The sequence below is a fragment of the Coregonus clupeaformis genome, chromosome 8, assembly GCF_020615455.1.
Source record: "Coregonus clupeaformis isolate EN_2021a chromosome 8, ASM2061545v1, whole genome shotgun sequence".
In the NCBI taxonomy this organism is placed as follows: Eukaryota; Metazoa; Chordata; class Actinopteri; order Salmoniformes; family Salmonidae; genus Coregonus; species Coregonus clupeaformis.
The window spans coordinates 58,825,411-58,848,533 of NC_059199.1; the positions used below are offsets into that span (position 1 = coordinate 58,825,411).

A 23,123-nucleotide genomic window follows, 5' to 3' on the forward strand; every position below is an offset into this window, starting at 1 on the left:
TGATTTGGAGTTGTCTTTGTCTTGTTGCTTAAATAAGATTTGAATAATAATAGTATTTACCCTTTAGTGTGTAATTTACTGTATTTACACCATGGATATCGCTTCTCTACAGTACATTTTCAAAAATAGCTGGAGGATGTCTTGAAGTTAAAGGAAAATTGCCAAATTGTTGTAGTTTTGTCACTGACATTAGTGCAGTTGTCACAGAAGACATTTGGTTCTGGGTGCCGAGATCAGTGCAGTTGGAACTTACTACCTCTAGCTTGGTCCCAGATGTGCTATCATGTCAACTTCTTGTCACTCAGAGTACCACAGCATGAGTCATAATACCCATAAAACCTAGCGGTCAAACAGGGAAATGGTCCCAATAGTTTTTCCACCATTCATTTTTCCAATAGGGGATTTTACCCTGGTGTGACGTTTTTGATAACCGTGTAAATCTCTGGAGGACAAGGTGACATCAATATATTTGCTTGTATTCAACAGCAAAAAATGAAACACTAATTAGCATTTTCGATTCAGAGTAAATGGAGCCGAAATATTATGCCTACACGAAACACAGCCCTTATTTTAAGTGTAAAAAATTCCCTATGGGGAAAAATGAATGGTGGAAAAACTATTGGAACAATTTCCCTGTTTGACCGCTAGGTTTTATGGGTATTATGACGCCTCTGTGGGGCTCTATAGTCATGCCAAACGCAATGCAATAACATTGCGACAATAACAATCAGACTGGCGACCAGGGGCCTGTTGCACAAAAGTAGAATTAAGACATCCGGGATAAATGACTCAGCTGAGCTCAATGAAGCCAAAACATGTGCGTCCAGGCTTAATTGGTTGCACAAAGACCAAGCCAGGATGAGCAGACACGGATTCATTAAGCCAGGTGAAACCAATCCTGGATAGGTGCGCGCTCACGGCTCACTCAAATAGACCCCGCCACAGATCACAGATTAACTGATTTACCATGGCAACTAGAGCCGCGTACTTTTCCCCGTCGGAAGCACAAATCCTCATGGAGGCATACGAGGAGGTAAAAGATATAATTAAGAAGAAAGGCAACACCGCCACAGTGATAAAGCAAAGAGAAAAAGCGTGGCAAAGTATTGCAGACCGCCTGAATGCGTAAGTAGTGCACAATTACACACTCACCGCTCCGCTGAAACATCACAATTACAATTCAAATATTTAATTCACATCTCCAAAAATGCAGTTGTACTGTAATTATGAAACTGTTAAATTTTTAATTGAAATGCACTGCAGATATGAGTGAAATTGTGTAAAGTAACTCCATCACACTGTATAAAGCTATGATAAATTTTTTGATATTTTTACTGAAAACAAGACAAAAATACCAAGTAATTTTTTGCAGTGTGACTCCATTAAATGTGTGTGTGTGTGTGTGTGTAGATTAAACATGAACGGGCCGAAAACGGACATGGCAGCAGGTCAAAATCAAATACAAGAACATTCTGCAGAATGGTATGGTCCCTGACTAATATTTAACAAAGCACAAGCATATATTGTACCCAGAAGGTGCCTGCTCACACATTGTCTGTACTGTTTTAGCAGTGAAAAAGAATACCCACAGACAAGGCACGGGTGGTGGGTCACCAAAAGGCTGACCTTACCCCAGCAGAGGACATGGCCTTGGAGCTAAATAAAGGCAGGCCCGTCTTAGAGGGGATCCCTGGGGGAAAGAGACGAGCATAGGTTCCTCCCAAGATGCCACCCGCTTCATTCAAGGTATGTCCTTCCATCTCTACATGGGATACAAAAAAAAGATGGAAAATCTTGCACTGGAGTCCGAAATAAAAAAGAGGACAATTAGGAAACTGGACCTTGAAATAAAAAAAACTTGAGAGGGAGGTGAGATATGCCTTCAATGTACACTGTATGCTAACTGTAACACAAATGTATTAATCATTATTTTTCTTTCCTCCCCCAGCTCCAAGAAGATGACACAGCTCAAAATAAAAAATTAGGTATATTCTCAGTAAAGTCAAGTGAGCCATGACATATGAGCTCTTATTGTGAGCACACAGGACGGTGGCATCTTTCTAAGGTTTTTTTATATTCCCAGCAATCAGTACAACCAAGTCATCGTTATAAGGCATCGCCCTCTTTGCCCACCCCCCAGCACCAGGTGTGGCCACTAGCCTATATGAAGGCCCAAAATTGTGTGTTCCTTTCTGCTCTGACAATGGCATGCCCATTCGTGCGAGATGTGGTGGATGAAGAAGCACTTGTGCTGAGGAGAGCCTTCAGGCGAGAAAGGGTCTTCAGGGACCGGTTGGACCCACTGGCCTTCCCTGATGACCATCTATATGAAAGATACAGGTTTTCTGCAGATGGCATCAGGTATCTATGCAGACTACTGGGTCCCAGGATTAAGCACCGCACTGCACGGAGCCATGCACTGAGTGTGGAGCAAATGGTTTGTGTGGCCTTGCGCTTTTTTGCTAGTGGAGCCTTCCTGTACTCAGTGGGGGATGCAGATCAGCTGAACAAGGCCACAATTTGCCGCACAATAAGGAGTGTGTGTCTGGCTATCAAAGCATTAGCAGATGTCTTCATCTCCTTCCCTGGCCACAGAAGACTCTGTGACATCAAAGAGGAGTTCTATAGGATTGCAGGTAAGAGGATCTACAAATTACAGGACAACTGTTAACACATAGTAGGATACTCATTACTTTGTGTGACAGGTTTCCCCAATGTCATTGGTGCAGTGGACTGCACACACATAAGGATAAAAGCCCCCTCAGGTGCCCATGAGGCCGATTTTGTGAATAGGAAATCCTTTCACAGCATTAATGTTCAGGTGAACATAACTTTTGATATTGTCCATTGACGAACACTCTGCATTGCCAGTGATGTGCATTGATTGGTGTAATATTCCTCATCTTATGATTTCAGATGGTCTGCAATGCTGACGTGTGATCAGCAATGTTGTGGCAAAATGGCCTGGCTCAGTCCATGACTCCAGAATCTTTCGGGCCTCTGAAATCTATCAGTGCCTATCACAAGGTAAGCCACACAACCCCCTATTTATAACCATCATGGCTGTGTCAAGAATATCACTGTGTTTATGAGGTAGTAATGATGAGATTTTGTGTTGACAGGTGAATTCTCTGGTGTGTTGCTGGGAGACAGGGGGTATGGCTGCCAGCCTTTTCTCCTGACACCTTTCACAGACCCCAGGAAGCACAGCAGGCCTACAACCATGCCCATGCCAGGACCAGGGCCAGAGTTGAAATGACCTTTGGCCTCCTGAAGGCACGCTTTCACTGCCTTCACAAATTAAGGGTCAGCCCTGTTAGGGCATGTGATATTACTGTGGCTTGTGCTGTCCTCCACAATGTGGCCTGCCTGAGGAAGGAGAGGGCCCCCAGAGTGCCACCAGCCATGGACTGGGACAATCCGGCAATCTTCCCTGATGACGACAGTGGTCGGCTGCTGAGGGACCAATATGTGTTGAATTATTTTAGTTAGTATGTGTGCTTTCAATTTTGGTTAAATATGTCCTGCGGTGGCAGAGGAATTTGGGTTTTTTGGGTTAGTTTTTTTACTAATTTGGCCTCTTATGATGTTTGTGCGGTATACTGTGTGTAATACAAGGCTGCAGGGAGGCTACTGCATCCATTCATTTGTCTGTTCAGTTGATGTGTATGGATTTGTCCTGCATTTATTTTAGTGTGCAGACATGCAGGGTGTGTTATATACAGACCTTTGAATGTGTATGTATCATTTTGTATAATATGCTTGGATTCTGTGCTTTCCATCTTGTAGAGTCACTGTGACTTCAGTTTCGAAAGGAGCTGATGGTTTACCTGCTTTGTTTTGTCCTTATTCAATAAAGGAACATAATGTTACACATTGTGTTTTTATATTCATATGGAATGTGTATTTGTTTATATGACAGAGTACTAGGGCCACACTGAAGAAAAAGGATAAAGTCATAAATTTATGAGGCTGGTTCTTTCTGCAGAACAGCTACATATTGTTTTTTACAGTTTTGATACTTATGACAATGTGATACTTAATATTCTGGCACATCAGCATGTCTTTGTTTATGAAACCATACTGAAGTACAATTTCACGAAATGCCCCACATCTGTCATTTTAACAACTGTCCTCCTTTAAAAAAATGTGTTAAATATTTTTTGTGTGTTTTTTTCCTCGGTGGCCCATATTCTTAATTTATTTATATATATATTCTTTAGGGAAAGTAAATAAAATTAAATATTTATAAATTTTTTCAAAATCATAAATTTATGATTATAAACTTAAATTTAAAATTGATAGGGTAAAATTAAAAGGAAGAGTGTACATTTTTTACAAATAAAATGCTACCACACAATTATCGCGGCAACAACAACTGAAATGGTTACCTATGGCGGACCATAAAGGTTTGGTGTATGTGCCCCTGCTTAGCCACAAGATGGCATAGTACTAATTAGACAGTATTCCATCCATGTTGACAAAAATGTCCCTCACTGTCAATGAAATAAGTATTCCTTAGCGATGAGAATAATGAGTAACCATGGGAATATAATTGATGTCCGAGTTCAACCTATGTTTTAGTTCTCACAATTAACTCTTGATTAGGGACATATACAATTGGCATATTTATCACATTTAACCAGGCACCACAACTTCACCATCAATTATATTTAAAGACCTGTATGAGTGGAGGCCTCTTCTGTTTCATGTCACGCAAAGCATGTAGAAATGTGAATTGTTTTAAGATTGTATAAATAAGCTTAGCCTAACATATTCGTCCATGGATGGATGCATGTCTGTAGCCTATTTTAAAATACTTTTGAGACCACTTCTAATAGGCTACGATTGAGATGGTCGGTCGGTCAATCAGTCAACAGTGAGCATCTCACCTATTAGGTCACTAATAAGTCTAAACTCTCCTTCATGCCTGCTGCTATCAGCTTTCTCAATACGCTGTAGTACTGGTAGTTGTGCGCATATTGCTGTATATATATATTGTTATGTGTTCCCGTTTTTTTTTTACTACGCGCTGCAAAATGAATTGCCCGCTGGGGATAATAAAGACTACTCTGCTGCATACATCATTATCCAAAATGCACGGGTAGACATTAGGCAACCGCAGCCTACTCAAATGCTCCATTTCTACGGAGGAGCAGTGCGCATCGCATCAGGGTTCGTGAAGGAAAGGAGGCGCCAAGGAAAAGTAGCAGTGGGAATTCGGCCAGTTTTGTGAGGGGGGCGACCGCATGTAGCGTAATTTTTGGCTAATGCTTTTGAAAATGCCAATTTCCCCGCAGTAACAAACGACAACTAAATAGGCTATAGAAACTTACTGAATAAGAGACGGAGCCCATAGGAGACGGCGAGCAGCAGAACCACGCACATCCTTGATCCATCTGTTTTGGATTAAATTATAGGCAAATTAAATTGCTTGACGGAAATCACATGAGGGAACAAACCAAACGATACTGTATCGATATGTGTCGGGGGACAACGAATACAACCGAAGAATACGGCATCAAAGGCAAGTAGCCTATAACTTTCCCCGGTAACCTTCAAAAGTAGCCTAGGCTCTCACCCAGCCGGTATTTGAACGATGATTATTACAATGAGAGCGTCAACTTCAGACAATTGACGTTAAAACATTGTAGCAGCCTTTTCTGGAAGGTCAGAAGAGAGAAATATTTTATTTTGTCACACCGCGCATCTGCTGAAGTTCAAGACAATCAGTGAAGCTGTCACGGTCTGGTTTCCCCTCACTATTTCAACTGTGGGTTATTTTGGAGATTGTATATTTAGAGGAAATTAAGATCACATTTTCCCGCGCAAAACTTAATCAGCTAATTGAGACAGGCAATGTATCAACAGTCAGCACCGAAGGAATGCAACACTGCTCCATCGTTTTTGTTCCTTCCGTAGCCTGCTATGACGCGACCGACATAGAACCGTTATTTGCCGGGGTGGGGTGTTGCATATCTGTAACATTTTACCATTATGGGACAGGTATGATATTATACAGGATAATTGGTCAAGTAGTCGAATACCATATAGTTAATTTGGAGTGCGCGTAATACCATTTTGCACGCAATATGTGTAGGCTAAGTTATTGATAGGATAATCAATGCAGATAAAATATAATAACGGGAAAATATTGCAAGCATGACGCATGCATTTACTCCGACATAGTATGTGGACCTCTTTTGCATAGTCAATGATCTTGGCAATCATCAAAATAATGATTTGCCCAGCGTCGTGCACGTCTAGGAACAGGATTGAGAGGGTATGTCGACATGGGGAAATAAAACATTGAAGTAAAACATTAAAACGCAGAAACCGTGACGACTTCAATTTTGAGAGTAGACTGTCACGTTCAGATTGCCCATGCAAAGGTTCATTCTCTCCCTGCTATAAGTGGCTGTCTTGGGACCGAAGGCACTTTAGCTAATTATATAACCTAATATATCTCATATAGAATTCAAACCCATAGATTGATCTTATTCCAATGTTTATGTAGTACTGCTTGTGACTTAATGCCAGTGTTTGGCCATACTCCACATTCCTGACTGGGTAATGGAAGGTGAGGTCTGGTTTGCCTTGCTCATTTCAATCAATCAATCAATTTTATTTTATATAGCCCTTCTTACATCAGCTAATATCTCGAAGTGCTGTACAGAAACCCAGCCTAAAACCCCAAACAGCTAGTAATGCAGGTGTAGAAGCACGGTGGCTAGGAAAAACTCCCTAGAAAGGCAAAACCTAGGAAGAAACCTAGAGAGGAACCAGGCTATGAGGGGTGGCCAGTCCTCTTCTGGCTGTGCCGGGTGGAGATTATAACAGAACCATGCCAAGATGTTCAAAAATGTTCATAAGTGACAAGCATGGTCAAATAATAATCAGGAATAAATCTCAGTTGGCTTTTCATAGCCGATCATTAGAGTTTAAAACAGCAGGTCTGGGACAGGTAGGGGTTCCATAACCGCAGGCAGAACAGTTTAAACTGGAATAGCATGACTGGTTGTGACTGGTTGTCATTTATGACAACCATATCAGTGGCCATATGAGCAGAGGGAATGATCTTGCTCCAGGCAACTAGAGAGAATGATCTTTGCTCCAGGCAGCCAGGCAACTAGAGAGAATGATCTTGCTCCAGGCAGCCAGGCAGCTAGAGAGAATGATCTTGCTCCAGGCAGCCAGGCAACTAGAGAGAATGATCTTGCTCCAGGCAGCCAGGCAACTAGAGAGAATGATCTTGCTCCAGGCAGCCAGGCAACTAGAGAGAATGATCTTGCTCCAGGCAGCCAGGCAACTAGAGAGAATGATCTTGCTCCAGGCAACTATTCTCAGAACTATTTACCTGCTGTAATGCTTTCATTTGGACTATAGCTGAGGTAATTCAGTATCAGCAGCTTTTAACTATTCAGATCACCCAGATGGGATTCAAACCTACAACCCTCTGGTCTGGACACAGTCTGGTATCCAACCCCTGACACTGGTCATAGTAGACTCCTTCGTCCCGTACACTGTCAAATTGTACAACTGATGTACAACGCATTTGACACAATAGTTGTGAGTTTTTATGCAAAAAGAGTATTAGGCCCTACACAAGCATTGTGGAAACAATGGTTGTGTAGACATTTTTGTGCAGACAAAGGGTGTTTCTCAATATGCATACTACCGCGCTCCACACTCCTATGCTCCTAGTGCATTCTCTGAAGACGTTCTCTTGAGTACGTTCTTGTGAGGACGAGAGTGTGGAGAACTCATAAAACATTACATTTGAGAAGCGCTCGCACTTCTCCCTACTGTATCACCTCACGCTGCACCTCCCCATTCACTGAACCTTCTTCCAGCCAGGACCATGACAACAATAGAGACTAAACAAGATATACACAAAGCAAACATTTTACTTCATGATTATCAGCTAGCTATATGTGAATTGAAATAATCTAGCTAGCCAGCTAGTTAAACAGTCAAAAATGAACCAAAACTAATGTTGTGCAAGGTAGACGTAAACTGTTCGTGGGTAGCTAGCTACCAATTCTTTGTGGCTAGCTAGCTAGCCAGTTAGCCCTATTGAATTACTATGGATTTACCCATTCACTGAAACGTCTTCCAGACAGGACAATGGCAATAGAGACGAAACAAGATATACATTAAGCAAACGTTTTACTTCAAAACTATCAGCTAGCTATAAGTGAATCGTGGTAATGTAGCTAACCAGATAGTTGAACAGGCAAAAATGACCTAAAACTAAAGGGTAGATGTCAATTCTTTGTGGCTATCTGGCTAGCTAACAGTAGTCATTAGCCCTATTGACTTACTATGACCTTGTGATTTACGCACACTACAGTGGGTCTACGGTGTAGGCAGGTAAACGTGGCAAAATTAACACAGCATGTATTTGTTAACGTATCGAGATACAAATAATGTAGTCAGGCAACATATGAGATGTGATTAGGCAACATTTCATTCTGAAGTCGGAGTGTATTTTCTCTCGCTTCAACTCAAATAATGGCCATCATTGATTTCAAGAAATTTAGTGTAATTTTTACCTGGTTTCGTCATATTTCTGTGCATACTTTCCGTTGAAGCTTGCATAGAGTTGGCATTCGAGAAGAGCATGGCGGTATACATTTTGAGAAACATCCGATGTCTGTGTTTTTATCACAAAAGCAACAGTTGTATCACAGCCATTGTGTCAAATGTGTTGTACATCAGTTGTACAACCCGAGTGTGTACGGGTTTTGGTGGATCATTAAAAGTTGAATCTGATCAACATCTTTCTGACTGATCTGAATCACGCTGTCTGCATCCCAAATAGCAGCCTATTCTCTATATGGTGCACTACTTTTGACCAGAGCATAGGGAATAGGGTGACATTCAGGACGCTTTTGCTGTCTAAACCAGCCCTGCATCTCCATTGAGGTCAAATAAGCCAAACCAAATCAGGACGGGATCCAAAGCAGGGTTGTAAATTACATGCCACAGTAGAGAGAACCCTGGCTCTGAGAGGAGAGAGGACCCTGGCTCTGAGAGTAGAGAGGACCCTGGCTCTGAGAGTAGAGAGGACCCTGGCTCTGAGAGTAGAGAGGACCCAGGCTCTGAGAGTAGAGAGGACCCTGGCTCTGAGAGTAGGGAGGACCCTGGCTCTGAGAGTAGAGAGGGCCCTGGCTCTGTGAGTAGAGAGGACCCTGGCTCTGAGAGTAGGGAGGACCCTGGCTCTGAGAGTAGGGAGGACCCTGGCTCTGAGAGTAGGGGAGAGTAGGAGGACCCTGGCTCTGAGAGTAGAGAGGACCCTGGCTCTGAGAGTAGAGAGGACCCTGGCTCTGAGAGTAGAGAGGACCCTGGCTCTGAGAGTAGAGAGGACCCTGGCTCTGAGAGTAGAGAGGACCCAGGCTCTGAGAGTAGAGAGGACCCAGGCTCTGAGAGTAGAGAGGACCCTGGCTCTGAGAGTAGAGAGGACCCTGGCTCTGAGAGTAGAGAGGACCCTGGCTCTGAGAGTAGAGAGGACCCTGGCTCTGAGAGTAGAGAGGACCCTGGCTCTGAGAGTAGAGAGGACCCTGGCTCTGAGAGTAGAGAGGACCCTGGCTCTGAGAGTAGAGAGGACCCTGGCTCTGAGAGTAGAGAGGACCCTGGCTCTGAGAGTAGAGAGGACCCTGGCTCTGAGAGTAGAGAGGACCCAGGCTCTGAGAGTAGAGAGGACCCTGGCTCTGAGAGGAGAGAGGACCCTGGCTCTGAGAGGAGAGAGGACCCTGGCTCTGAGACTCCTGCCAGAGTAGAGAGGACCCTGGCTCTGAGAGTAGAGAGGACCCTGGCTCTGTGACTCCTGCCAGAGTAGAGAGGACCCTGGCTCTGAGACTCCTGCCAGAGTAGAGAGGACCCTGGCTCTGAGAGTAGAGAGGACCCTGGCTCTGAGACTCCTGCCAGAGTAGAGAGGACCCTGGCTCTGTGACTCCTGCCAGAGTAGAGAGGACCCAGGCTCTGAGAGTAGAGAGGACCCTGGCTCTGAGACTCCTGCCAGAGTAGAGAGGACCCTGGCTCTGTGACTCCTGCCAGAGTAGAGAGGACCCAGGCTCTGAGAGTAGAGAGGACCCTGGCTCTGTGACTCCTTCCAGAGTAGAGAGGACCCTGGCTCTGAGAGTAGAGAGGACCCTGGCTCTGAGAGTAGAGAGGACCCTGGCTCTGAGAGTAGAGAGGACCCTGGCTCTGAGAGTAGAGAGGACCCTGGCTCTGAGAGTAGAGAGGACCCTGGCTCTGAGAGTAGAGAGGACCCTGGCTCTGAGAGGAGAGAGGACCCTGGCTCTGAGACTCCTGCCAGAGTAGAGAGGACCCTGGCTCTGAGAGTAGAGAGGACCCTGGCTCTGTGACTCCTGCCAGAGTAGAGAGGACCCTGGCTCTGAGACTCCTGCCAGAGTAGAGAGGACCCTGGCTCTGAGAGTAGAGAGGACCCTGGCTCTGTGACTCCTGCCAGAGTAGAGAGGACCCAGGCTCTGAGAGTAGAGAGGACCCTGGCTCTGAGACTCCTGCCAGAGTAGAGAGGACCCTGGCTCTGTGACTCCTGCCAGAGTAGAGAGGACCCAGGCTCTGAGAGTAGAGAGGACCCTGGCTCTGTGACTCCTTCCAGAGTAGAGAGGACCCTGGCTCTGAGACTCCTGCCAGAGTAGAGAGGACCCTGGCTCTGAGAGTAGAGAGGACCCTGGCTCTGAGAGTAGAGAGGACCCTGGCTCTGAGACTCCTGCCAGAGTAGAGAGGACCCTGGCTCTGAGAGTAGAGAGGACCCTGGCTCTGAGACTCCTGCCAGAGTAGAGAGGACCCTGGCTCTGAGAGTAGAGAGGACCCAGGCTCTGAGAGTAGAGAGGACCCTGACTCTGAGACTCCTGCCAGAGTAGAGAGGACCCTGGCTCTGAGAGTAGAGAGGACCCTGGATCTGAGAGTAGAGAGGACCCTGGCTCTGAGAGTAGAGATGACCCTGGCTCTGAGAGTAGAGAGGACCCTGGCTCTGAGAGTAGAGAGGACCCAGGCTCTGAGAGTAGAGAGGACCCTGGCTCTGAGAGTAGAGAGGACCCAGGCTCTGAGAGTAGAGAGGGCCCTGGCTCTGAGAGCTGGCTCGGAGAGGACCCTGGCTCTGAGAGTAGAGAGGACCCTGGCTCTGAGAGTAGAGAGGACCCTGGCTCTGAGAGTAGAGAGGACCCTGGCTCTGAGAGTAGAGAGGACCCAGGCTCTGAGAGTAGAGAGGACCCTGGCTCTGAGAGTAGAGAGGACCCTGGCTCTGAGAGTAGAGAGGACCCTGGCTCTGAGAGTAGAGAGGACCCTGGCTCTGAGAGTAGAGAGGACCCTGGCTCTGAGAGTAGAGAGGACCCTGGCTCTGAGAGTAGAGAGGACCCTGGATCTGTGACTCCTGCCAGAGTAGAGAGGATCCTTGCTCTGTGACTCCTGCCACAGTACAGTTTGTTATTTCAGACCAGTTGAATTGGCCACATCTAGTCGTTCCTCTTCTGGGGGACAGTTTGTTTGTTTTTCTCTTCTCAATGTTCTTCAAACCCAGAGAATACATCAGAGGGGCATGGTGGCCAGGGGCATGGTGGCCAGGGGCAAGGTGGCCAGGGGCAAGGTGGCCAGGGGCATGGTGGCCAGGTGGCCAGGGGCATGGTAGCCAGGGGCATGGAGGCCAGGTGGCCAGTGGCATGGTGGCCAAGGGCATGGAGGCCAGGGGCATGGTGGCCAGGGGCATGGTGGCCAGGTGGCCAGGGGCATGGTAGCCAGGGGCATGGAGGCCAGGTGGCCAGGGGCATGGTGGCCAGGGGCATGGTGGCCAGGTGGCCAGGGGCATGGTAGCCAGGGGCATGGAGGACAGGTGGCCAGGGGCATGGTGGCCAGGGGCATGGAGGCCAGGTGGCCAGTGGCATGGTGGCCAAGGGCAAGGTGGCCAGGGGCAAGGTGGCCAGGGGCATGGTGGCCAGGTGGCCAGGGGCATGGTGGCCAGGGGCATGGAGGCCAGGTGGCCAGGGGCATGGTGGCCAGGGGCATGGAGGCCAGGTGGCCAGGGGCATGGTGGCCAGGTGGCCAGGGGCATGGTAGCCAGGGGCATGGAGGCCAGGTGGCCAGGGGCATGGTGGCCAGGGGCATGGTGGCCAGGGGCATGGAAGCCAGGTGGCCAGGGGCATGGTGGCCAGGTGGCCAGGGGCATGGAGGCCAGGTGGCCAGGGGCATGGTGGCCAGGGGAAAGGTGGCCAGGGGCATGGAGGCCAGGTAGCCAGGGGCATGGAGGCCAGGTGGCCAGGGGCATGGTGGCCAGGGGCATGGTGGCCAGGGGCATGGAGGCCAGGTGGCCAGGGGCATGGTGGCCAGGGGCATGGTGGCCAGGGGCATGGAGGCCAGGTGGCCAGGGGCATGGTGGCCAGGGGCATGGAGGCCAGGGGCATGGAGGCCAGGGGCATGGAGGCCAGTGGGCCAGGTGCATGGAGGCCAGGTGGCCAGGGGAAAGGTGGCCAGGGGCATGGTGGCCAGGCAGGGGCATGGAGGCCAGGTGGCCAGGGGCATGGTGGCCAGGGGAAAGGTGGCCAGGGGCATGGAGGCCAGGTGGCCAGGGGCATGGAGGCCAGGTGGCCAGGGGCATGGAGGCCAGGTGGCCAGGGGCATGGTGGCCAGGGGAAAGGTGGCCAGGGGCATGGAGGCCAGAGGCATTTGTATTTGTATATATTAGGGATCCCCATTAGCTGCTGCCAAGGCAGCAGCTACTCTTCCTGGGGTCCAAACACATTAAGGCACTTGCATCACACATAAAACTAAAGATAAAACAGTACATCAAATAACATTATTACACCACTACATATCCACAATACAACATGTATAATACCACCATGCAACAATATTACAATGTATGTGTGAGTAGAGTGCTTGTTCTAGCGTTTGTGTGTGTGTGTGTGTCTGTACCTGTGTGTGTGTCTCTTCACAGTACCCACTGTTCCATAAGGTGTACTACTGATTCTACTGCTTGTATCAGTTACCTGATGTGGAATAGAGTTCTATGTAGTCATGGCTCTATGTAGTACTGTGCGCCTCCCATAGTCTGTTCTGGACTTGGATTGTGAAGAGACCTCTGGTGGCATGTCTTGTGGGGGATAAAATGGTGTCCATTCAGCTTGACAACACCTCTTACAAAAACAAGTATTGATGAAGTCAATCTCTCCTCCACTTTGAGCAATGAGAGATTGACATGCATATTATTAATGTTAGCTGTCCGTGTACATTTAAACTCTACAGGCTCGGCGTCCCTATACCGGGATGGTTGCTGCTCAATATGAGATATGTGACTAGAATGGCATTGTAAACAACAGCCAACTTTCCAGGACATAGACATGTCTTATATGGGCAGAAAGCTTAGATTATTGTTAATCTAACTGCAGTATCCAATTTACAGTAGCTATTACAGCTAAAAGATACTGTGCTATTGTTTGAGGAGAGTGCACAACAACAAAACACTTATCACAGCAACTGGTTTGATACATTCACCTCTGAAGGTAAATAATGAACTTACATTCAGTAATCTTGCTCTGATATGTCATCCTGAGGGTCCCAGAGATAAAATGTAGCATAGTTTTGTTTGATAAAACAAGCCTAAGATCACCATGCTCAATGCCAAGCGTCGGCTGGAGTGGTGTAAAGCTCGCCGCCATTGGACTCTGGAGCAGTGGAAACGCGTTCTCTGGAGTGATGAATCACGCTTTACCGTCTGGCAGTCCGACAGACGAATCTGGGTTTGGCGGATGCCAGGAGAACGCTACCTGCCCGAATGCATAATGCCAACTGTAAAGTTTGGTGGAGGAGGAATAATGGTCTGGGGCTGTTTTTCATGGTTCGGGCTAGGCCCCTTAGTTCCAGTGAAGGGAAATCTTAATGCTACAGCATACAATGACATTCTAGACGATTCTGTGCTTCCAACTTTAAGGCAACAGTTTGGGGAAGGCCCTTTCCTGTTTCAGCATGACAATGCCCCGTGCACAAAGCGAGGTCTATACAGAAATGGTTTGTCGAGATCGGTGTGGAAGAACTTGACTGCACAGATCCCTGACCTCAACCCCATCGAATACCTTTGGGATGAATTGGAACGCCAACTGCGAGCAAGGCCTAATCGCCCAACATCAGTGCCCGACCTCACTAATGCTCTTGTGGCTGAATGGAAGCAAGTCCCCGCAGCAATGTTCCAACATCTAGTGGAAAGCCTTCCCAGAAGAGTGGATGCTGTTATAGCAGCAAAGGGGGGGACCAACTCCATATTAATGCCCATCATTTTGGAATGAGATGCTTGACGAGCAGGTGTCCACATACTTTAGGTCATGTAGTGTATACTGTATGAATAAAGAAGTCCTATGGGAGACCAGTATGGAGCCTGTGAAGTTGGCCCGTGCTTCATCATTCATTCTAAACCATATCTAAAGGGCTTTGATGAACTCAAGCCAAAGGATGAGGCCTGTGGCCCCCCATCTGTCTGTGTGTGTGTATGAATATTTATCAAACCGTGAAGAGGAAGACATGCCTTAGCCTTTAAAGAGAGACCACAGAATTGATGTGACGTACTGTATGTTGTGAAGTCAAGAAGATGGAAGAAAAGCCTTTCTGTTTTTCTCTGTGTCGTCTGGAGCGAGACTTCAGGCTACATTTGACAATGGACGGGACATATTGATGGTGTGTGACAAAATAATCTTAACGTTTATTAGACTTTTATGTGTTTTTGAGTGTTAGGCGCTGTCATCAGATCAGCTTGGTACAGGGGTAAGGATATAAAGGTGTTGTTGCTTAGCAGCTTAATTGCAGTCAAAGTGTTTGAAGCAGTTTTTCCATTTCACCCCACCTTGTTTATGGCCATGTGGGCTTTCACCTTGTTTATGGCCATGTGGGCTTTCACCTTGTTTATGGTCATGTGGGCTTTCACCTTGTTTATGGCCATGTGGGCTTTCACCTTGTTTATGGCCATGTGGGCTTTCACCTTGTTTATGGTCATGTGGGCTTTCACCTTGTTTATGGTCATGTGGGCTTTCACCTTGTTTATGGTCATGTGGGCTTTCACCTTGTTTATGGTCATGTGGGCTTTCACCTTGTTTATGGTCATGTGGGCTTTCACCTTGTTTATGGTCATGTGGGCTTTCACCTTGTTTATGGTCATGTGGGCTTTCACCTTGTTTATGGTCATGTGGGCTTTCACCTTGTTTATGGCCATGTGGGCTTTCACCTTGTTTATGGTCATGTGGGCTTTCACCTTGTTTATGGTCATGTGGGCTTTCACCTTGTTTATGGCCATGTGGGCTTTCACCTTGTTTATGGTCATGTGAGTGTTTCCCCGGCTCGCGACCAACATTAATGGTTTGGAACAGTTTGTTAGAGGAGTAAGCTATAACTTGAATTGTTTTCTGTGAATATTAACATAAACAAATGTAAAATCTATGCAAGGAATACAAATATTCACAAAATAACTTCAGTATCTCTCTTGTAAATTAAATGTTTTTAACAAAGTATTTCAGAAGGGGAAACATTTGGTTGTGTCACACATCAGAAGCTATTTTTACAATAGAACAATAGAACAGCAAAGTATCGGCAGTATGAAAGTGAGAACATGTTATAATGAATTCTAAGAGGCTGAAGAGTTCAGTGTTTACAGGATAAGGATGCAGTGTAGCATCAGTTAAGTCAATTTAAAAAGTTGATTTAAAGTGGGCTCACAACACACTTTAGAAGATTAAAAAAGAGGAACAAAACAAAGTAGAAAAAAAGGGTGTGGGAGAAAGGTGAACAATATCAACAACAGTATATATATAAAAAAAGATAGTCCATAGGAAATGTGTCTTCCTAACCCTTGAACTTTGCCCCCCCTTCCACAGTGTTCCGATAGGGCACTGGACCGAGCCGCACCATGAAGACCCAGAAGGCCGACCCCCCCGGGGGCCCGACGCCAAGCTCCCCCACCCCCCACCAACGGATGTCTGGCTTCAGCCTGCGGGGACAAAAGAAGGAGGGCCTGATCCGCGGCAAGCTGCGCATTCGCTCCATGCCAGGAGCCTTCCTGGTGCTGGGGATCATGGTGGTGTTGGTGGGCACGGCCCTGGCAGTGGCTGGGTACTGGCCCTACCGGACCCACCGTTCCCAGCTGCTAGGAGTTGGACAACAAGGCTCTGGTTCTGTAGATGGTGCAGGAGGAGGTGGAGGTGGAGGTGGGGGTGTCTCTGAGCCCCAGTCATCCGGTTGGAGCCTGGGGGCTAAGAGCCTCCTGACCACGGCTAATTTGATCCACAGTGAGAGGATGAAGCTCCTGGGACCGGTCATCATGGGCGTGGGGCTGTTCATCCTCATCTGTGCCAACACGGTGCTGTACGAGAACCGCGACAGGGAGACCCAGGTGCTGCTGGCCCAGATGCGGAGCGTCATCTGCTCGGTGTCGGCGGCCGTGCCCTCGGCCGACCTCTCAGACATGGCAGCAGCCAACTCCATGGCCAGACACTACCAGTGGGTGAGCAGTCTGCCCGCCGCCCACCTTAACATCCTCTATCTGCAGCAGCTGGCCAGCTTAGAGCCCCTGCTGCAGACGACCAGAGACAGCAGGCAGGAGGACAGGGCAGCTGACTGTACGTACCAGCAGGCCACCTTACAGACAGAGGCTCTACACCACCAGGAGTCAGCCTCCACCCCTTCCCTCCACTCCTCCCACTCCAACTCCTGCAACTCCAGCAAGACTGACTTCAACACGCAGAGGGCCGGTGGTGCTGGTGATCCAGGGGTAGGGGGCTTCAGCCCGGACCCCCAGCCTGCTCACCTCTTTAAGCTCAACAACTACCTGGTGTCAGCCAGCTCCTTGTCCTTGTCCACTCTGGGAGGGGATGACTGGGAGAGGTCGGAGGTCACAGCCACGCTGCCCAGGCGCTCCCACAGTCTGAGCTACAGGACTAACCCCGGCCCCCACGGGCCCCAGACTGTAATATGTCTACAGGAAGGGGCCATGCGACCCAGGGGACCTGGGGCAGACCCAGAGATAGTGCGGGCCAAGCCCACGCGGAGGGAGCCCAGCTCAGACGCGTGTGTGAACATGGTCGGGTGTGGAGGTGGAGGTGTGGAGCCCCCGGAGCTCACCCCCGTTGAGGAGCAGAGGCACCGCAGCTGGCCCCGGTTAGACCTGGGCTGTGCCCGCAGGTACCTGAAGCTGGACAATAAGGAGGACTCGGTGGACAGGCTGCTAGACCAGTTGGAGCAGCAGTGTTCTCAGTGGGATAACAGTTTCGGCTCAGGGCCTTTTCAGTGAGAGCCAGTAAAGGCCCCATATCTCAACATGGCCCCATATCAGGGCCCTCTGTTTAAAAAAAAAAAAACAGCTTATAGAGAAAGATGCTCATGGATGCTGATATATCGACTACCGGGAGTAGGAGCTTTTTCTGTTGGATCATAATTGTGCACTATTTTCACTGACTCTTGAAACCGAGAAGGGAGGCTATAAAAGAAACTATTCTAGTGAAATTCAGTCTGTGTGACGCTGAATTCCTCTCTCTTGGGATACACAGTACAATGATGAGGAGCTTCCAATCTAAAGATACAAACCTTTTAGAAACCTTGTTTCTCGGACTTCCCATGGCGTGGATATATAAACACAAGCGTTGGAGGACTGCAGATGAATTGGTTCAGTTTGGCAGACATCATATCTGAAGAGGGGAACAATACACACATTGTCATTAGATGATTTGCCAGTCTGTTCACTGGGTGGCAGTTAGGCTTGGCACTTGGCAGCAATGTGGAGGAATCAATTTGTCTTTCATTGGCAAAGCGTTGCTTGTTTTCAGGACACCGCAAGCACATCATAATGTGGGAGGTAGAAACACATTCTAATGAGCGACTGTCTTCACTTTGCAATCAATTAAAAAACCAACTACTCTGATCCGGTGAGCGCCATATGTGCTACTGATAACAGCTAGTGAAATAAAAGATATGTCCCAGAGACCAAAACAGGTTCATAATAAAGATGTAATGTGTAATCTACATAGTTATGCAGAATAATGGTTCAATTGGCTGTGTGTCAGAAAAAGAGATCGTTAATGATAGGTTGGTAACGCTTTATTTAAATGGCACGTACATAAGGACTTCATAACACATTCATAAACAGTACGTAAGCATTTATGAAGTATTATGTATGGCTTAAGAATGTGTAATAAATCCCTTTATGTAGGTACCCTTTAACAACTATGTTGTCCGTTTGCTGTAGTTCTATTGGTTATTTCCAAGACCCTATTCCTTATATAGTGCACTACTTTTGACCAGCACTCATGGTGTTCTGTAAAGGGCAGGGCTCTCCGACCCTGTTCCTGGAGAGCTACCGTCCTGTAGGTGTTAACTCCAACCCTGTTCCTGGAGAGCTACCGTCCTGTAGGTTTTCACTCCAACCCTAATCTAGCACACCTGATTCTAATAATTAGCTGGTTGATAAACTGAATCAGGTTTATTACAACTGGGGTTGGAGCGAAAAACCTACAGCAGGGTATCTCTCCAGGAACAGGGTTGGAGAGCCCTGGGAATATGGTGGTATTTGTGACACAGCCCCAGGTGAATCAGCGGTGAGGAACCCCCCTCCCACTTCCTCCTGTCTACCGTTCCAAATGGCACCACACTCCCTACGTCTGTATAGGGAATAGGGTGTGATTTGGCCCTAGAGTTTACGAGGAGAGGTCAAGCCTTCCTCCATCCCATACAGGTGAGGGAATGGAGGACAGACAAGTCAGTCTCAGCACTGTCTCTCAGTGTTTTTGCATGCAGTTGGGGTGGGTGGGGCTACGTGATTAAGACATGTCTGGTTCCCTAGAGGACAAGACCCCCACCCCCCCCCCCCCCCACGCGCACACACACACACACACACACACACGCTGGATGATGTGGAGAGAAGTCTCCACTGTGTTTGCAATGCCACAGTCTCTCTCTCTCTCTCTCAAGTGTTGCCCGTATTGTATGGCATGTCAGTGTGACAATTGGTGTTCTAAATGTACAGTATTACCAAGCAATATCAGTAGGTCTGACAGAACAATTATTGTCTGTGTCTGGCCTGTAGACCCACATACCATGCCTGTGTTTCAAATATAAGGACAAGCAAAAAAACAAACAAAAAAACATCCTTGTGTTGTCGGTGGTTTCATTTGTTCAAATTTGGGGTATGTATGTGCCGTCATTATGTCTGTGGTCAACACTGATGACCCTATTCCTCACACTGATGACCCTATTCCTCACACTGATGACCCTATTCCTCACACTGATGACCCTATTCCTCACCAGACCAGGGGCTCCGCGTCTCATTCTTCCTCACAGCTCTAGGATGTCCGCCTGGGATGTGAAGCGGCGAACCTCCCAGCGGTCACCAGGCCGGTCCCACAACTACACTACAGCCAATCAGTAGGCGTTACCGCTACACAACGGATTCAAATGGGACAAAATGGAAGTCTGAACAGCCTTTTGGAATCTCTCGTATCTCGTATCACTTTCCTATCTACTTTCTCCACTACTATTATTCTGATCTAAAGACTTTGACAGAGGACATCCTCTTAGTTAGATAATGGTCACCTACATTTTACAAAACCACAAGTTCCTCTTAATAATATAATAATATGCCATTTAGCAGACGCTTTTATCCAAAGCGACTTACAGTCATGCGTGCATACATTTTTGTGTATGGGTGGTCCCGGGGATCGAACCCACTACCTTGGCGTTACAAGCGCCGTGCTCTACCAGCTGAGCTACAGAGGACCACCTCCTCTCTCTGTTTAGATCTGCCCTCACATCACGGCCTCCTGTTGGAGCAGTCCTCCTGAGGGGTGGAGAGGAAGGAGAAATTCCCCAGCTGTAATTATTCTATGCAGCGCTCCTCTACCAGGCCAACCTTTTCCCCCCCTTATTAGATTTTATGGTTCCTTCCAGGCAGGTATGCAGCCTCTCGTGATCTTTTCTCATTTAATTGGTTGTTTACAAGATGGCTTCTGAAATTCTAACAGCTCATAAAGCTAGCAGGCAAGACCCGGGGCCCTCTCCTGCCAAAATCACAAGGAGGTGGAGGATTACATATGTGGGAGGGGGTAGAGGGGCACGGGGGAGAGAGGAGGTGGGACCGTTACATCACCAAAAAAGCCAATGGCAATTGTGCTGGCCCACTTTCCACATTCTGTTTATCTGCTAAGCTATCTGTCACTCCAGTTGGAAGGATTTACGTTCGGCGCAATGCCAACAAGGATATTGTAAACTGTCCATAAGATGATTTGTCTGGTGAAGTTGCTGTAAATTGTCTTCCATTGGCATAAGGTGCTGTCCCATTACAACCTCCTGAAGCATTAGCATCTGGCAAGCAGAGATTAACCAGGCTGTGTCCAAAATGGTACCCTATTCCCTATATAGTGCACTACTTTAGACCAGAACCCTATTCCCTATATAGTGCACTACTTTAGACCAGAACCCTATTCCCTATATAGTGCACTACTTTAGACCAGAACCCTATTCCCTATATAGTGCACTACTTTAGACCAGAACCCTATTCCCTATATAGTGCACTACTTTAGACCAGAACCCTATTCCCTATGTAGTGCACTACTTTAGACCAGAACCCTATTCCCTATATAGTGCACTACTTTAGACCAGAGCCCTATTCCCTATATAGTGCACTACTTTAGACCAGAGCCCTATTCCCTATGTAGTGCACTACTTTAGACCAGAGCCCTATTCCCGATGTAGTGCACTACTTTAGACCAGAACCCTATTCCCTATATAGTGCACTACTTTAGACCAGAGCCCTATTCCCTATATAGTGCTAGAGTGCACTTGTTTTGAACAGGGCCCATATGTCTCTGGTCTAAAGTATTGCACTGCGTATTTTCTAGTTATCATGTTAGAGGAAACTACAGCAACTTATGTAACCCTGTGGGTGATCAGGGTTTTGTGATTTAGAAAGAAAACTGAAATGTGTGGAGGAGTACTTAGAAACACGACTGAAATATTGTTGAATATTTTCTAAGGTCTGTTGGAATAATGCAGTCATAACTCAGTATTAACTTAGAGTTTTAACTCAGTATTAAGTTTCAGACATCATGCTGGTGGGTGGGGAGGACATGTCGCTCAACCCAACAGAACCTTGCAATTAGTGTAATGTGTGTGTTTGTTTGTGTTTGTGAGGGAGCTGAGTAAACTGCTTAAAGCTGGTTTTAGTCGTGTTTACTGCAGTCAATCAGAGGCACGGCATCGTTGGCCTGTATGCAGGAGTCAATGGGATCCAGCTGTGGATGCAAAACAATGGTTTCAAGGGATACTAATTTACCAAAGGACTGGAGAGACCAGGGGAAAAGCTTGACACAGGCTGTGGTGTGTCCTTGAACTAATCCTCCAGGAGTGTTTCATTCAAAAACAAGCTTTTCAGTGAGCATGGCTGTGTGTCCCAAATAGCACCCTATTCCCTATATAGTGCACTACTTTTGACCAACTAGTGCACTAAATAGGGAATATGGTACCATTTGGGACTCAGCCATGCCATTCCACCTATCCGAAGCTATGCAAATATGCCCGTCAGATCAGACTTGAGGGTGTCAGGGGAGAGAGACAGGGTTTCTGGTCCTGCTGTAAAAGCTTTATTCCTCTCCAGCAGGCAGTTCAAGTCACCCAGCTACTTACATTTTACATTTAAGTCATTTAGCAGACGCTCTTATCCAGAGCGACTTACAAATTGGTGCATTCGACTTACTTCCAGTGAATCTGAACTGAAACCCAGGAGATTTTACAGGCTTTCCAACGAGGTAGAAACGGATTAATGACAATGTGGTGATTATGGAGCTTCCAACAATAGAGGCAAAACTCTGCAACGACTCAGCGTTTGTCCCAAATGGCACCCTATTCCCTGTTCTGGTCAAAAAGTAGTGCACTATAAATGGAATAGGGTGCCATTTTGGGACGCGGCAGAGTATCTAAAAGGCCTTACAGCATTATTCAGACATGGTGGGAGATTATCTGCATGAGATTAACATGCTCAATTACAATATGTTCTGTAGGGCCATTTATCCCAGTCTCTAACGTAACATAACGTATGCTGCAGTTTATTTTCTATTATGTGATTTTAATGTGATTTTCCAATTACACAACAGCATATCGGTGAAGCAACTGAGGTAAATAACGTATATGTTAATTACGGTTGAGTTGTGGATTCCAGAGCAATTCTTTACACTCACAAATGGATCATTGTTTACTGGTTATAATGGTAATAATGAGTCATGGTTGTAGTATGGATGATCGTACACGACACGCTCCCACTTCCTCCCCTAGCAGTCCGTCACTGGGTTCATGGAAGAACCACTCACTGTCTCTCAGTAAAAGGGTGGTCATTAGGACCTAAGAGGTCACGGTGCCATTTTAAGGAGCGGTCGAAACGTACACAATTGTTACCCGGAGGAAAATAGGGGGACGGTCATGCTTTTTAAATTTCAGTTAGGGGAAGTTTTTTTTTTTTGGGGGGGGTCCAGTTGAGGTTCATGTAATATGTAATTGATTTAAATGTCATATTGCTCAGGGTTTGAGAATTAGTTGCTTTGTTATGTCTCGATGTGTGCCCGATGCTGCCCCATCATCCCTGATTCTCCTGGGCGCACTATAATAATAATAATAATATTAATATGCCATTTAGCAGACGCTTTTATCCAAAGCGACTTACAGTCATGCGTGCATACATTTTTGTGTATGGGTGGTCCCAGGGATCGAACCCACTACCTTGGCGTTACAAGCGCCGTGCTCTACCAGCTGAGCTACAGAGGACCACTATATCAAGTGCTCCTAGTGTGGTCTCAATCTAATGATCCATAACCTAAACTATAGACTATAGGCCTAGGCTTTACGACGAGCATGCTGGGAGCACAGGGCATAGTTATATTTCTAAGAAAATGGTACTCCCTTCCTGAGTTTTTGCGCTGCTGGGATGGTGTGTATATAATATGGATATCATGAGCCCTGATCTGCCCTGGTAGGGATTGCTGCTACTATAATTGATTTGAATAAAAACAATATATTTTGTTGCCCATAATGAAGCTATATGTCCGAGTTATTGACCTCACAATAAGCCATATTCTGGTAATTTA

General features: G+C 46.9%; 1 protein-coding gene across 1 annotated transcript; it reads left to right on the top strand.

Annotated features, from left to right (window-relative positions):
* The first annotated feature begins 15,910 nt into the window (after positions 1 to 15,910).
* Positions 15,911 to 17,290, top strand: LOC121572628 (transmembrane protein 200A-like). Its single transcript, XM_041884659.1, has one exon. It carries the CDS (start codon positions 15,911 to 15,913, stop codon positions 17,288 to 17,290), a length of 1,380 nt encoding a protein of 459 aa, XP_041740593.1.
* The last annotated feature ends 5,833 nt before the right edge of the window (positions 17,291 to 23,123 follow it).

What these genes read in the sequence shown, in the direction of transcription:
- LOC121572628 (XM_041884659.1), top strand. Translation starts at nt 15,911, where the DNA reads ATGAAGACCCAGAAGGCCGACCCCCCCGGGGGCCCGACGCCAAGCTCC.